Source organism: Ascochyta rabiei, chromosome 13 (genome assembly GCF_004011695.2).
Source record: "Ascochyta rabiei chromosome 13, complete sequence".
Taxonomy (NCBI): Eukaryota; Fungi; Ascomycota; class Dothideomycetes; order Pleosporales; family Didymellaceae; genus Ascochyta; species Ascochyta rabiei.
The window spans coordinates 617,384-631,914 of record NC_082417.1 but is presented as its reverse complement, the minus strand read 5'-3'; the positions used below and the strand labels follow the sequence as shown (position 1 = coordinate 631,914).

The window sequence follows — 14,531 nt, the reverse complement described above, 5'->3', positions numbered from 1 at the left end:
CATTACCTGCGACTCACTGTCTTATCGTGTAAACTTTACGCCGCGCTTCGATGCTCACAAAGCGCAAAGTTGGCAACATCCTAAAGTAGAGCCGTGCAGCTGACTGGACACAAACGGCCTACCTGGCATGCATTCGCATCCGCAATAACGCTGCGCTGCATGTAATGATTGCACGTGTCTGTCATGCAACGACTCGCGTGATTCCCCGCCCCGTCTTCGAGAAGCCGCCACCAGCAAGATTGCTCCCACCCCTGAAGCCGTTCACGAATCAGATCACACTCCCCGCACATCAACATCCGGCTGCGACCGCGTCCATGTGATCTGCTGGCGGTGTGGCATCTCCTCCCTTCGAAGGCGACCGGCAACCAATCGTCCAACTGCTTCAGTGAGTTCTACAGCCAAACAACAAGCTCAACAAGTCGGTAAACTCGTCAAGCCACTCGTCAAGCGCGGTGTTTATCTCTTTCGTATCTTAGCTCCTCGGCATGTGCCGATTCAGCCCTGCGTGTCGATGCACAATGTGTGGCTTTTGCAAATGACAGGGCAGGCTGAAGATAGCGGCCGCACGTATCTCTATCTGCTCCTTCGTGTTGCGAGATTAAATAATGACATGCATTCGACCCTTGACAAAAAGACACACAGGGCTTACGGTAGGATGGAACGAGCACCGAGCTCTGCTACCCGGGTCCATGCGTGTCAAGTTGCCTTGCATCTAGGAAAGAATTGCGGTGAGAGGTAGGAAAGCGTGCAAGAACCTGCTGTCAGCCTTTGGGTCTGAGCACAACCCCCACACACATCGAGGGCGATCAGCTTATCACAGAAGCGAGGAAGATCATTTTGGGAAGTCAGCTCAGCTCAGCTCAGCTCACGCTAGGAAAAGCGTGACACAGCATCTGTCTAACGAGAACGTTGATATGTGTAGACCCTTGATCATGATGACCCTTCCTGACATGGGCCACAGCCAGACGGTCCTGCACAAGAAGAGCCGAAATGCGCCACCAGTCGCGTTGTGGCATGTACGCGTCTTGGCTAGCAGCAACCTGACACGAAACAAGCTCATGTCAATCTATGCACGTCTACAAGGTCGATACCTACATCATCGCTATCGGGAACGTCCCTGATAGATGAAACCCGACCTCGACGCCAAACAACGCTTCCACTCGCCTGTGCCCGCCTCGAAACATCGTCCCATGCGCGGTCAAGCCGGTCCAGATGACTGCGGGACGTTCTTGTATCACCGTATAGGTCACCATCATGAGACCCGCAATCCTGCAATGAGGCAGGGGCCGACCGCTCGCTGAAACAGCTGCCGGCGTTCATCTCTCGACTCTCGTCCTCACCCTGGACGTCTTCCTCGTCGTGTGAATCAATACGGCCCCACGTGATGTAGGATGGAGCCGCTGGGGTGATCGACCGGGACCCTGAATATGGCGCATGCTGTACGTCGTCGCTAATGCGAGAAGCCTGTCCTGATAACGACCTGAACGGTGTGGACTTGAACGGTGACGAGCTGACAGAAGTGACAGCGGTAGACAGCGGCAGCCTTGTCGAGGCATAGCCTTTTGTTGCTCGAGACATCAAGTCCTCGCTTGTGTCGTTGTGAGTGTGAATCGTGCCGATTGCAGATTCGGGATCGCTACCGAGCGCAAAGGATCGCCAGAGCTTCTCGTGCTCGTCAATTTCCTTGACCATATTGCTTCGCAGATAGGGGCGTGCGTCTGGGATGCGTCCAGTTGGCTGGTTTGGAGCAGGCAAAGAGGCGGAGACAATCGACAAGTTGGCATGCGTCAGGTTGCCCTGAGTCGTATGCCGTGGCCAGCTTGTGCGATCAGCTCCTGTGTTCCGTGCAGGAGCGTGAGGCTGCGGGACGCTCGTTCCGGTCCCGTCGTCCACACAGACGTGGTCAGAGCTTGACTGGTCTATGCCCAGGTACGTCCTCCAGGGTTCATCATCGACGATTGCAGATGGGATGGGAGGCCTTCTGAAGCTGGATCGGTGAGTCGCACCGATGTTCTGCAATGCGCGTCCACTCTGGAATGCGCGTCCACTCTGGACTTCTTCGGCGTCGATGCTTGCATGGGCCTGCTGCGCCTCGCCAGTCTGGTCAGTTGGCGATGCTACATGACTTGCTTTGTAAGAGCTTTGTTTGCCGAAGACTAGCTTTAGAGGGCGCTCGACACCCCCGACGTAGTGTGTGATCTGATAGCCTGGCTCAGTCGCTTCGCTCGCTTGAATAGACTGATCTAGTGTGTTCGTCCAAATATGACCTCCCGCATCGCTGTTCAGCTGTGCGGTAAGACCATGGTGTGTGTAGTGATCATGCCGAGGCGGGTGGTCTTCGTATGACTCCATAGGCTGGTTGTTCATGGATCTTGGAGTAGCAGCAAGTACGTGGCCATATGCAGCGATACTTTGCGGGGCTTCTGACCCTTGTCGCCGTGCCACTTCTTCGCCTTCTTCATCAAAGAGCATGGAGTCGGAATTAGTCTGTGACGCGGCGTCGTTCTTCGATTGCGTCGAAGCAGCAGTCAAGGCATGTGATCCAATTCGAACGCGGATGTTGTCAGCAGCACGGAGTATGGGCAGTGCGCCACTCATGAAGGCGTTCCCATGACCCTCGAGCTCATCTTGACCGGTTCGATGCGGGAATGCAGCAGGGCTCAGACGGCGAGCAGCTACTCTGCTCTTCGCATCTATTCTCCTGCGTTTTCCAATTCGGTTCTTCTCTCTGACCGACAGGAATTGCAGGTCAACAGGCTTTGAAGGCGCAACACCAATCCAATCTTGTTGTCTCAACAGCCGTTTCTTGTTGGCCTCGAGCAGTTGCATCTCAGTATTGATGTCTGTCGCTCTCGTTTCCCTTACTCGTTTCTTCTCTGTCATACGTCAGTCACCTCGAAGACGAATCCACCCGCACTCGAGTATGAGAGAAGACAGTCTTGAAACACTGACCTTTTTCGGTTGCGCTGCCGCGTTTGCCCGACCAGAAGTGAGGACTTGTCTTCTGCGGATGGTGTGAGCTGCGTGCTGTTGGTGAGGCGTCACGTTCATCTGTCTCATGGGGCCTCCTAGCTGGGTGACCAGTGTGGCGTGTTAAGTCTGATCTAAATGAAAGCAGATGTTGCCCTGATTGATGACCGTCGCCATCACAAAGATAGTCTGGACGGAACGGTGTGACAGACGCACCAGGGCTTTGTTGGAGCTGTGTGCGAGCGCGTGCGAAGTGAGCCTTCTGTCTCTGAATCACACCTTTGTTGGCATTCTTGGTGCGCTGCAGGCTCCCTCCCGTCCAGTTCATTGCTGGGATGCGCGATGCTTCTCAGGTCACTGACTGTCCAGTGGATAGGTAAGTTGTGCGGGAGCGATCAAGGCGTGTCATCGTCGCGTGCCTTCCATCTGAGGGTGACCTCTCACTCCTTGGAATTCAACATCAACAGCGCATGCCCACCACCACCACCACCACAACAACGCGTCAGCAATGAGGAGAGCCCAGTATGCTATTCAGTGATCGGCTTGATCGACAATCCTGTGACACTCGGTGAGTCGGCTTCACTACGGTGTTTCCCCCCAGGTTTGCATCCCAGGCCTCCGCAAAAGCAGTGGAGCGTCGTGGAGAGCGACCCCGCCCTGTCAACCCCATGGAGAGACGGTCCGCTCTAGGGGTTTCACACAAACATTTGTCCCAACCGCGTATGTCGCTTTCCCGACTGCGTAAGAGTGATTTTAGAAGGATATGCGCTCCGTCTGGGACTTCAATACGCAGATCAAATGGCCGGACCCGGACCCAACGATGGTGAGAGAACTAGGTTCCCGCCGCCGTGAGTAGGAGATTGTTTCGAACGACCTCCCCACTACCGTTGTTTTCCATCTGGCCTGCGGCAATCGGTCGATGTCAGTAAATGCTGTATCGTCGCTCGTGTATTTCGGTTGTCTCGGCAGAGACTCTTGCGCGCTGCAGCAATTCTTGTATGTAATAACATCCAGTATTTCTGACCGTCTGAGACGGTGGTGGGAAGACACCTGCTTCCGAACGCCAACTGTTCCATTCGTCTTGGCCTTCCACTTTTGGCACGCCGTCTGTTTGTTGGTCCGGCGATGTACCCGGTTTTGCTGCTGCTTCGCCTCGACTGCGCATAGAAGGAATGTATTCCGGAAGCACGGAAGTTGTTATCCAAGGGGTGCAAACATTCATTGCATAGGACCCACATAGTACTTGGTATGGATTGCTGTCTTCTCCGTCAAATCGCGTACTGCGGCTGTCTGCTTGTCGGTACGAATGACTGTCGCCGTCACTGTCTCTTCTGCGTCACCAAAGATTAACACCACAACTGAGCTACACCGATCTCACTTTACCAGCGCCGAAGAGCGTTGTCCAGTCCATTCGCTACAGCGGTTTTCGACTGCATCCATACCAATACAGCATTTGGCCGAGCTTCCGCGACTGCAGTGCAGTACCGGGTCCATATAGTGTAAAGTTCCCTGCCCAACCAATTGAACATGCAGAGCCGCATCTGACGTCATATGCCGCGCTGAGGATTTCAAGCAGTGTCTTGACATGAGCCCACTGCATGTGAGATACGGTCTGCCGCCTTATGCATACCCTGCATTCTGACCAGTGTCCAGCGACGTAACATGTGAAGAGACAAATAAGAGACAAGTAAGCCGCATCTTTACACGTGTGTTTCTCATTTCACATGTGCTTGGATGGGCGTTGTAGACATCGGTGAAAGGCAGGACTGGCCGAGGTGATCGAATAGCTAATCACGTAGTCGAATACATGATGTGACGGAACCTGTACCGAACATTGTTCCCTCAGCCTCAAAATCGGACCCTGATGGGACTTGGCGGCGAGAACGTGTGCCGGCTTGTTCTCGCCGAAGTGTTGTGACATGACGATCCATACTGAGTAGAGAGGAGCACTCGATTCGCGATGTGCTTGTGATTGGGCAAGCTTTGTTGTTCCTTACGGCGTCTCTCGGGCACAGCCTGGCCCGTTGAGGCTCCTTTGGCGAGGCGCCTCAGCGAAGGCTTTGTGACATCACAGTGCATCCGGACTCTGAGTTTTGCAACACCGTCCCGCACCAAGGACTATCGAGCGCGGCCGAATCGAAGACTGGCTCGGCATGAAGCTGTCATAGGCAGTTGCGCTGCGCGTCCAGGCCGTTGCAGCACCGCGCCATGTGCTTTCAGGGCCGTTTGTTGCGATCGATGCCCACTTATTCTCGACTGCGCTGGGAGCAGCCGTCGAATGAGACCCGAGCATCACAGCATCACCGCTGAACCCACCCTGGGCGTGCAATCTACGACACGGCGCCGCTGTATGAAGTTACTGAGCTCACTCGTTGAACGACGGCGATGACGCATTGGCCCCCCCGAATAGGGCTTAGCTGAGTCTAACTGATAAGCTTTGCACACTCAAGCCGGCACATCGACGTCAACTTCAAACTTCTGACCGCTACTGTTGCAACAAATAAACTCATGAGCACTGACAGGGTGGTAGTTGCGGCATTTCCTTTCTGTATAAACCCTTGAGACACTTACGATTGGGGTCCATTAAATATACCCACTTCTCCATCCTGAACCTACCACCTCCGCAGTACCCACTCTTTCTCTCCGCGCCAGCGAGGGGCTCTCTAGATCTTTGCTATAAGAAGAGTTCAGCGACCCGCACATTGGTTGATCATCACAGTCTGCCTTCACCACAAGCATAGACGATTGTCTTTCGCCCACTCCTATCTACCAAGAACCACTTTGTCCTCTTTTCCGCCATGTCAGCACCCTCTCTTGTGGTGCCTCAAGTGGGGCGCTATACGCGACGCCTGTCCTCCATTGAAGCAACTCGCGAGAGTGTCCAGATGGGCCCAACCGTCGTTGTTCCCCCAAAGCACCTGATGGCTCCCTCTAGTGCTTCAGAAGTCGCTACAGGATTCGAGGCAGCGAGGCACCGTTTAGACTCTCATGTCTCCACAGAGTCAGGCACATCATCCCCCAGCGGAACGCCTACCGAGACTACTGTTACCGACAAATACGCATATGCCTTTGATATCGATGGTGTCCTCATTCGTGGCGGTCGCCCAATCCCAGAAGCCATCGAAGCCATGAAGATGCTGAACGGTGAGAATGAATACGGTATCAAGGTACCTTACATCTTCGTCACCAACGGCGGCGGTAAGACTGAAGCCGAACGCTGCATCCAGCTCAGCCAACAACTCGAGATGGAGGTATCACCCGGGCAGTTCATTTGCGGCCACACTCCCATGGGTGAGATGGCAGAGAAGTACGGCACGGTCCTCGTTGTCGGCGGAGAAGGCGAGAAGTGCCGTATTGTTGCTGAGGGCTACGGCTTCAAGGACGTTGTCACACCAGGAGACATCATCAAGGACAACCAGGATACGACACCCTTCCGTTCGCTGACCGAGGAGGAGTACAGAAACTCGCGAACCCGCAATTTCGCCGAAGTTGAGATTGAAGCCATCTTCGTCTTTGCTGACTCTCGCGACTGGGCTTCTGACCAACAGATCATCCTGGATTTGCTGATGTCCAAGAATGGTCGCCTCGGCACAAGGTCTGAGACCTTTGATGAAGGCCCACCGGTCTTCTTCTCTCACAACGATGTTGTCTGGAGTGCATCTCACGACCTTACCCGCATCGGTATGGGTGCCCTTCGCGTTTCTCTTGAGGCTATGTACAAGGCAGTTACTGGCAAAGAACTCCAGACGACTGCGTTCGGCAAGCCCCAAATCGGCACATTCGAGTTCGCCACTCGCCTTCTGAAGAGGTGGCGCAAGGACACCCACGGTATCAACAAAGCACCAGAGACTGTCTACTTTGTTGGCGACACGCCCGAGTCGGACATCAGGGGAACCAACGAGTTTGACAAGCACACCGACGAGGCAAACTGGTACTCCATTCTGGTTCAGACTGGTGTCTACCAGGCCGGTACGAAGCCTAACTTTACCCCCAAGGCTACTGTCAACGACGTGCTCGCCGCCGTCAGACATGGAATGGAGCGCGAATACAAGAAGCAACTTAAAGAGAGCATGCTATCCACCGGTGTCATTGAGGAGGACTAAGTCCCTTGCAGGCAACTTCCTTTGCACCTTCTACCTTTCTATTCTTTTCTTTTGACGACATAGCATCCAGCGTTTTGTGGTGGTAAATTTGCATTTCCTTTAACATTGGCAATGGGCCTTGAAGAACAACATTGTTAGACAGTAGCCTTATGATACCAGACGAGCAAAAACTGCAGTCACAATTAGATTTTACAACTCGTCGTTCGCAAACTCAACTTCTTCCGTTGACCATGCAATTGTACACTGCCCTACAACCAAACATGTGTTTCGTCTACAGCAGAGCATTATTCGTCTGTAGTACCGACTATCGTGCATCCGCGCACCGCAATCAGGCAACCCGGGTGGCTCTTCAAGACCTGGATGTTTCACTATAGCCTCGGCGCCCATTTCCTCATAACGACCGTTAGTTTCGGACCACGTACGTACAACGTCGAACCCTGGATCTCTCAACGTCGGAATTTCGAAACATCCCTCATTCACCCCACCCCTCCACTTCATCTCTCGCGGCCGGGGTCCCTCGAAACTGCCAACTTCCGCGCGCTTAGTCCTGTCACACGATCCTAGCGTTCGCTGATCCGGGGTACCCATCTCGTGTCTCACAGGAACGGGGCATGGATACCCCCCATGCGGCGTGCGGATGAGGTTTCATTTATCACGGACCATCAGCAATCTTCGAAGAATATCGAGCCCCTGACCCAAGAATCCTCTTCATTCCCTTGCCGAGAAGCGCAGCAGGGCGATTGGGCCTGGTCCACTTCCCTGCGTCTCCCCATAGTGCTCGGGGTCTGGGGGGGCATGTCGGCTCCTCAACATGCCATGATGTTGGGTGTCTGACCCACCGCCCGGTCGGCCGTTTCGATACCTGCACGTCTTACCAGACAACGTACAAGGGTGACGAGGCATAGGAGGGAGGTGGGAAGATTCGATAACGATGGCGACGTTTGTGTCGCGTTCGGCCGGTAGGAGGACGGGAGGTTGGTTGCTGTGAGTGGTGATGTTTCAGATACATGCCGAGGCGGCCAAGTACCATGAGGCTTGTGCGAGGGGATAGCAAAACCTTTTGACTTTTGAGATGGTCCAGTCTCTGAGGAGTACTCGGCCACCAAGACCGCAATCCACATTGTATGAGGCATCTTGCGCGTTACCACTTGATAATCGATGCATCCAGGTGAAGGAAAGATGAGGCAGTGTGAGAATCCCAAGAGAACTGAATTGCCCAGATCTGCAAGAAGCAATACACGTTTGGGGCAAGCATTTGGCGATATGGGTAAACCAGCTGAAGTGGTGTACTACCCTTCACTCGTGACCACGCCTATGTACAGCCATGTGTTCTGACATAGGAAATTTTGCCTCCCCAAAACATGCGAGCCGTGACAGACCCAGGACTGTATTCAATGAACCGAATCAATCATCTCCCATGTGAGCAAAATCAAGATCATGCAGCATTCACGATGGATGGCCAGACAAGTTGTCGCAGCTATGATGTCCTGTGTGACGATATCAGGGCGGCTGCAGGACGCATCTATGTTATGCATACGAGCACGCTGTCACATGATGCGTAGACGTTGTCGCGTCTAGAGCAGACACGCAGCATTGTACAGCAAGCTGACTATGATCCTGGAGGTGAAGGTGAAGGTGAAGGCCTGCGTGTGTAGTCGTTTGCGCCTTCCTCGTTCTTGGAGGGGCTGCTGCCAAGACTTCCCTCCGACTTCCGAGCAGACGGCGAGGATTCCACCTGCACCGGGCCGCCACCATATCGACAAGAATATTGCGTGCGCGCAACGACACGGCGCACAAAATCTGTACGCGCTGGACATGGTGTGAACGGCCAGTTCCTTGAACCCCACGACCCCATCCCCGCCGGCACTCGCTGCCGCCCGGACACTTTTCGCACTCGCCAACGAAATATCGAACCAACACCGAACGCGACTCGAGCGCACCTGCACCACCACCACCACCACCACCGCCACCATGGAGGGCGCCTTCACCCACATGGGCAACCACCTGGTGTCCGACTCGGCAGCCACCATCAACGCTGGCGCCGGCGACGACGAAATCACGGGACTAAGTGCTCGCCGCCGCAGGAATGACGACGAGGACGACGACCTGTTTGACGACGATGCCGAGAGCATCATGGACATGCCCGCCGGAGGAGCCAACGGACAGCAGATGGCCAAGGAAGAAGAGGAGGTCGAGCTTCCCGCACACGCTTGCGCATACTGCGGTATCCACAACGCGGGCAGCGTCGTCAAGTGCTTGGCTTGCAACAAATGGTTCTGCAGCGCCCGCGGCAACTCGTCGTCGTCGCACATCATCAACCACCTTGTTCGCGCCCGTCACAAGGAAGTTCAGCTGCACCCGGCCTCGTCGCTCGGCGACACGACGCTCGAGTGCTACAGCTGCGGCGTGAAGAACGTCTTCTTGCTTGGTTTCATTCCTGCCAAGTCGGATACCGTCGTTGTGCTGCTGTGCCGTCAGCCGTGCGCCTCGATGCCCTCACAGAAAGACATGAACTGGGACACCTCACGTTGGCAGCCGCTCATCGAAGACCGCTCCTTCCTTCCTTGGCTTGTGCCCCCACCGACCGACCAAGAGCAGCTTCGCGCTCGTCACCTTAGCCCACAGACGATTGCGAAGCTCGAGGAGCTATGGAAAGACAACGCGAACGCTACCATTGCGGACTTGGAGAAGGGCGCCGGACAAGAGGAGGTCATTGCCAAGGTTCTGCTTCGCTACGACGACGCGTTCCAATACCAGAACGTCTTTGGTCCTCTGGTCAAGATCGAGGCGGACTACGACCGCAAGCTGAAGGAGTCGCAATCGCAGGACAACCTGATCGTTCGCTGGGACATGGCGCTGAACAATAAACACACCGCCAGCTTCATCCTCCCCAAGCTCGAGTTGGGTGACGTCAAGCTTGCCGTTGGAGACGAGATGCGCCTGCGATACACGGGAGAGCTGCGTCCTCACTGGGAAGGAGTCGGATACGTCATCAAGATCCCAAACAACCAGTCCGACGAGGTGACAATTGAGCTGCGCACAAAGGGCGACCACAAGTCGGTCCCAACCGAATGTACCCACAACTTCAGCGCCGACTACGTATGGAAGGCGACCTCGTTCGACCGCATGCAGCACGCCATGAAGACGTTTGCAATTGACGAGATGAGCGTGTCTGGCTACATTTTCCACCGCCTGTTGGGCCATGAGGTCGCATCGGCACCCATGAAGATCCAGATCCCTCGCAAGTTCAGTGTACCAGGCTTGCCAGAGCTGAACGGCAGTCAGATTAACGCGGTCAAGAGCGTTCTGCAAAAGCCTCTTAGTCTGATCCAGGGTCCCCCGGGTACCGGAAAGACCGTCACTTCAGCAACGATCATCTACCACCTCTGCAAGATCAGCGGCAGCCAAGTGTTGGTTTGTGCACCATCCAACGTCGCTGTTGACCAGCTTTGCGAACGTATCCATCTCACTGGCCTGAAAACTGTTCGCGTCACTGCAAAGTCCAGGGAAGATGTCGAGTCTCCGGTCGGCTTCTTGTCTCTCCACGAGCAGGTTCGCATGAACGACACCAACGTCGAGCTCAACAAGCTCAACCAGCTCAAGAGTGACGTTGGCGAGCTGTCCAGCCAGGATGAGAAGAAGTTCAAGCAACTCACTCGTGCAGCCGAACGCGAAATTCTCAATGCGGCCGACGTCATCTGCTGCACTTGCGTTGGTGCTGGAGACCCGCGCCTTTCTAAGATGAAGTTCCGCACGGTCCTTATTGACGAGTCTACGCAGTCTGCCGAACCCGAGTGCATGATTCCTCTGGTCCTTGGGTGCAAGCAGGTCGTGCTTGTTGGTGATCACCAGCAACTCGGACCTGTCATTATGAACAAGAAGGCTGCTACCGCCGGGCTTAATCAGTCCCTTTTCGAACGTCTGGTCATCCTGGGCTGCTCTCCAATCCGCCTACAAGTTCAGTACCGCATGCACCCTTGCCTGTCCGAGTTTCCTTCAAACATGTTTTACGAAGGCTCGCTCCAAAATGGTGTAACCATGCAGGAGCGTGTGCGCCGCGACGTTGATTTCCCCTGGCCTGTCGGCGACAATCCCATGATGTTCTGGTCCAACCTTGGTGCAGAAGAGATCTCGGCCAGTGGCACGTCTTACCTCAATCGTACCGAGGCGCAGAATGTCGAGAAGATCGTCACTCGTTTCTTTAAGGCAGGCGTACAACCGAGCGACATTGGTATCATCACGCCGTACGAGGGTCAGCGCAGTTACGTTGTCAGCTCCATGCAGGCGACCGGCAGCTTCAAGAAGGAGAACTACAAAGAGGTTGAGGTTGCTTCCGTCGATGCCTTCCAAGGTCGTGAGAAGGATTTCATCATCCTGTCTTGCGTTCGTTCCAACGACCACCAAGGTATCGGTTTCTTGAGTGATCCTCGTCGTCTCAACGTCGCTCTCACGCGTGCCAAATACGGTCTCGTCATTCTTGGAAACCCGAAGGTTCTTAGCAAGCACCCGTTGTGGCACTACCTCTTGCTCCATTTCAAGGAACGCAACTGCCTCGTTGAAGGGCCCCTGTCCAACCTGCAGGTCTCGCTTCTGCAATTCAGCCGTCCCAAGCAGACATACCGCGGACCCCAACGCTACCAGATGGCGTACCAGCATGCAAATGCCATGACTTCCGGTCGCCAAGGTAGCTACAACGGCGGCAAGCCGACTCGTCAAGATTTCAACGACAACGGCTCTATTGTCGGTTATATTCCCGATGATGTGTCTTCGGTTCACTCCTCTGCTCTTGGTGGCGTTCCTTCCAACTATCCTCCCATGTTCTCCAACTTTCAGGAGTCCTGGCCTCTTCCTGGTCGCAACGGTCAGGGTCCCAGGGGTCAGAGCAGAGCACCACAGAGCGTTGCCGGCGAATCTATCGCTGCGAGTGAGCTGACCGATACCCGCAGCGATGCTCCCGGCGGCATCAGCCTCTCTGGTTTGAACCTGAACGACTACAACAAGCCCACGTCACTCAGCCAGTCTGATCGTCTGAACCGCTTTGTTGAGTCGACACGCCAGGGTCCCAACATGGGCGGTGGATTTGCTGCTGGTCGTGGCTTGCGTAACGGTCTCGGATTTGACGACGACGATGCTCGCAGTGTCTCTACTGCTTTCGCCAGTCAAATCGGTGGGCCTGGCAACTATGACTGATTGCATTTCTGATAGCACCTCAGGACCATTCCTTCCAAAGGTACACGACTCAAGTCTGAACTCCGCACGAGGACGAGGGCAAGCCAGACGGTACGCCTGTCGAACGTACGTCACCGGCCGATCAAAGTTGACTCAAGGGCTTCAGACCCCACGTTGGACTCAGCCCATGATGCAGCGAATATCGATAGCACGCTCAGCGGACCAGGACTGCCCCCATAAGCCAGCAGAGCTGTTCTCTAGAACAACTCACTCGCTAGGGAGAACACAGGGGCTGGATCATCGCCTTGATTTTGATGTACGCCGGCTATGCTTGGGCGACTGTAAGGGAAGCACAAACGCTCATGGCAGTTAGAGAAAGCGTCATGTCGAGGCACACTTTTTCTTCTTCACGCCCATGGTTTGCGATCTGGGCTGCTGTTCGCACGAACATGTTTCTCGTAAGGAAAGAAAATCTACAAAATAAACCCATACTGTACTGCTAGTCTCACCAATACACTCGTTCAGCTTAACAATTGCGCTCGCTTTTGCAGGTGTGCATCGCATATGCGTTGGTCATGTGTGTGTGTGTCTGTGCGTGTGTACTGACAAATCTGTTATCCTCAGGATCGAAACGTTTTGCTTCTTTCCAGCTCGCACCTCTCTGTCTTCTTCTCTATCGCATCTCAGTCCTGCTTGCTTTTCTACAGTATCCGCTATTTCGCTGTGCAACGCTGTCTGCTGCTGTCTATCGCTGCTGTTGCTGCTGCTGTTGCTGTTGCTGCTGCTGTTGCTGTTGCTGCTGCTGTTCCTCCCGACTCTGCATCCCAAGTGGTACGATAGGAAAGAGCTTGCAGGGGTGGTGAGTTGACTTTCTCGTCTGGAGGGGTCAGGCAGACTTTGTGTGTGTGCAGCAACCGCTGAGCAGAGTGTGGGCTAGAGTCGAGGAGAGAGAGTGTGTGTATGTGCCATGTTTGAGATGGTTGTATATGCATATGTCCAAGACCCGCTAAAGAAACGCTTCAATCAAGACCAAGCAAACTCAGATCGCTGCCACAGCTACGCCGTTGTCCTCCCGATCCACTTACTTGGGTCCTCCTCTTCAACCCGCTCCGGCGTGGTGCTGCCGCTCTTCTCCAGCTCCTTTGCACCCTTGCTTTTGCTCCGCAGTCGCCCCCAGCTCATGCTCTGCCTTTTCTGCTGTTTTTCCTGCTTGATGCTGTGGCTCCAGCGTTTGCGCATGGGCGGCCGCCTGTCGTCGAGGCCGAGGAGTGTTCGTATGTCAGAGACCTCGGCGTGGCCTCTTGTCGTCTTCATCCTGTGCACCCATGTGCACTTGCCGTTCTCAAAGAGGAACTCGCCACCGACTTGCTTGAAGTCGCCGCCCTTGAGCGCCTTGCGGCCCGTGGACAGGCCTTGGAATATCGATTGCACGCTGTTGATCAGCACGTGGGTCTGCATGTACGCGGGCTTTGACCCGAGGTCGAAGGTGCGTGTCATGCCTAGATAGTCGTATATCTTGCGTGTGGGCTCTGCGTAGATGGGGAACGGGCAGCCGGTTGCTTCGGTGTACATGGGTATCAGCTCTGGGCGACCGCAGCCAATGACGGTGATGGAGGCTGGCGTGGGGAGAGCGAGAAGGTCTTCGGGGGTGATGGACGAGGAAAGTGTGCGCAGGTATTCCTGGCAGTTCTAAGAAAGGTCAGTGTTTGGCGTGGGGATCGCACGAGGCACGACTCACTCCGCAGAAAAAGTGCCTGATGAAGATGACCAGCTGCCGGGGCGCGACACCTGACGCATCGTAGAGCTCCCTGAACGGCCGGCTCTTCCCGGCAGCATCAAGGATGAGCAGGTCTTCGACCTTGCTGAGGTCCTTGTCGCTGGGCAGATCGTTGTTGACGTTGACTGTGCCCTCAAACTCCTCCTGCTCCTTCTGGAGCACTGGCGTGTCGCTGGCCGGCGAGAAGGGCGGTGTTGTGTTGTCGTGGGCGTCTATCGAAGGCTTGGGCAGCGTCTCGCGGCCTGACGAATGTGGTGGTGAGGGCGGTGCGGCTGCAGTCTGCAGCGCGGGGGCAGATGCCGGAGGAAGAGCGGCCGTCTTGGTGTCCAAAGTCGCCATGGTGGCTGCAGGTAGCGCGAGATTTGCGTACAAGGCACAATCTCTGGTGCGCAGTTGGAAAGGTGGCCGTTGACCTTCACGGAAGCTGTGCTTTCCGGAGCTAGAAGCGCGTGTGAGGACGATCGCTCGTCAGAGGCCGAGCAGGCAAACCAGGTGTATACGAGCTGACAGTG

The 14,531-nt window shown here is 55.0% G+C and overlaps 4 protein-coding genes across 4 annotated transcripts, besides 5 other annotated features; 2 read left to right on the top strand and 2 right to left on the bottom strand.

Annotated features, from left to right (window-relative positions):
* Positions 1-845: 845 nt before the first annotated feature.
* Positions 846-872: a tandem repeat.
* Positions 873-1,056: 184 nt separating this feature from the next.
* EKO05_0007785 (uncharacterized protein) lies at positions 1,057-2,829 on the bottom strand (the record flags this gene model as incomplete). Its single annotated transcript, XM_038940960.2, has 1 exon — positions 1,057-2,829. One exon carries the CDS (start codon positions 2,827-2,829, stop codon positions 1,057-1,059), a length of 1,773 nt encoding a protein of 590 aa, XP_038797077.2.
* Positions 2,830-3,444: 615 nt separating this feature from the next.
* Positions 3,445-3,469: a tandem repeat.
* Positions 3,470-5,768: 2,299 nt separating this feature from the next.
* On the top strand, positions 5,769-7,073 carry EKO05_0007784 (uncharacterized protein; the record flags this gene model as incomplete). Its single annotated transcript, XM_038946357.1, has 1 exon — positions 5,769-7,073. One exon carries the CDS (start codon positions 5,769-5,771, stop codon positions 7,071-7,073), a length of 1,305 nt encoding a protein of 434 aa, XP_038797078.1.
* A 1,937-nt stretch (positions 7,074-9,010) lies between these two features.
* Positions 9,011-9,045: a tandem repeat.
* On the top strand, positions 9,045-12,263 carry EKO05_0007783 (ATP-dependent RNA helicase; the record flags this gene model as incomplete). Its single annotated transcript, XM_038946358.1, has 1 exon — positions 9,045-12,263. One exon carries the CDS (start codon positions 9,045-9,047, stop codon positions 12,261-12,263), a length of 3,219 nt encoding a protein of 1,072 aa, XP_038797079.1.
* A 555-nt stretch (positions 12,264-12,818) lies between these two features.
* Positions 12,819-12,843: a tandem repeat.
* Positions 12,844-12,994: 151 nt separating this feature from the next.
* Positions 12,995-13,049: a tandem repeat.
* Positions 13,050-13,298: 249 nt separating this feature from the next.
* EKO05_0007782 (uncharacterized protein) lies at positions 13,299-14,358 on the bottom strand (the record flags this gene model as incomplete). The annotated part of the gene is made up of 2 exons (XM_038940966.2): positions 13,299-13,931; positions 13,981-14,358. The coding sequence occupies 2 exons, from the start codon at positions 14,356-14,358 to the stop codon at positions 13,299-13,301; spliced, it is 1,011 nt and encodes a 336-aa protein (XP_038797080.2).
* Positions 14,359-14,531: the final 173 nt, after the last annotated feature.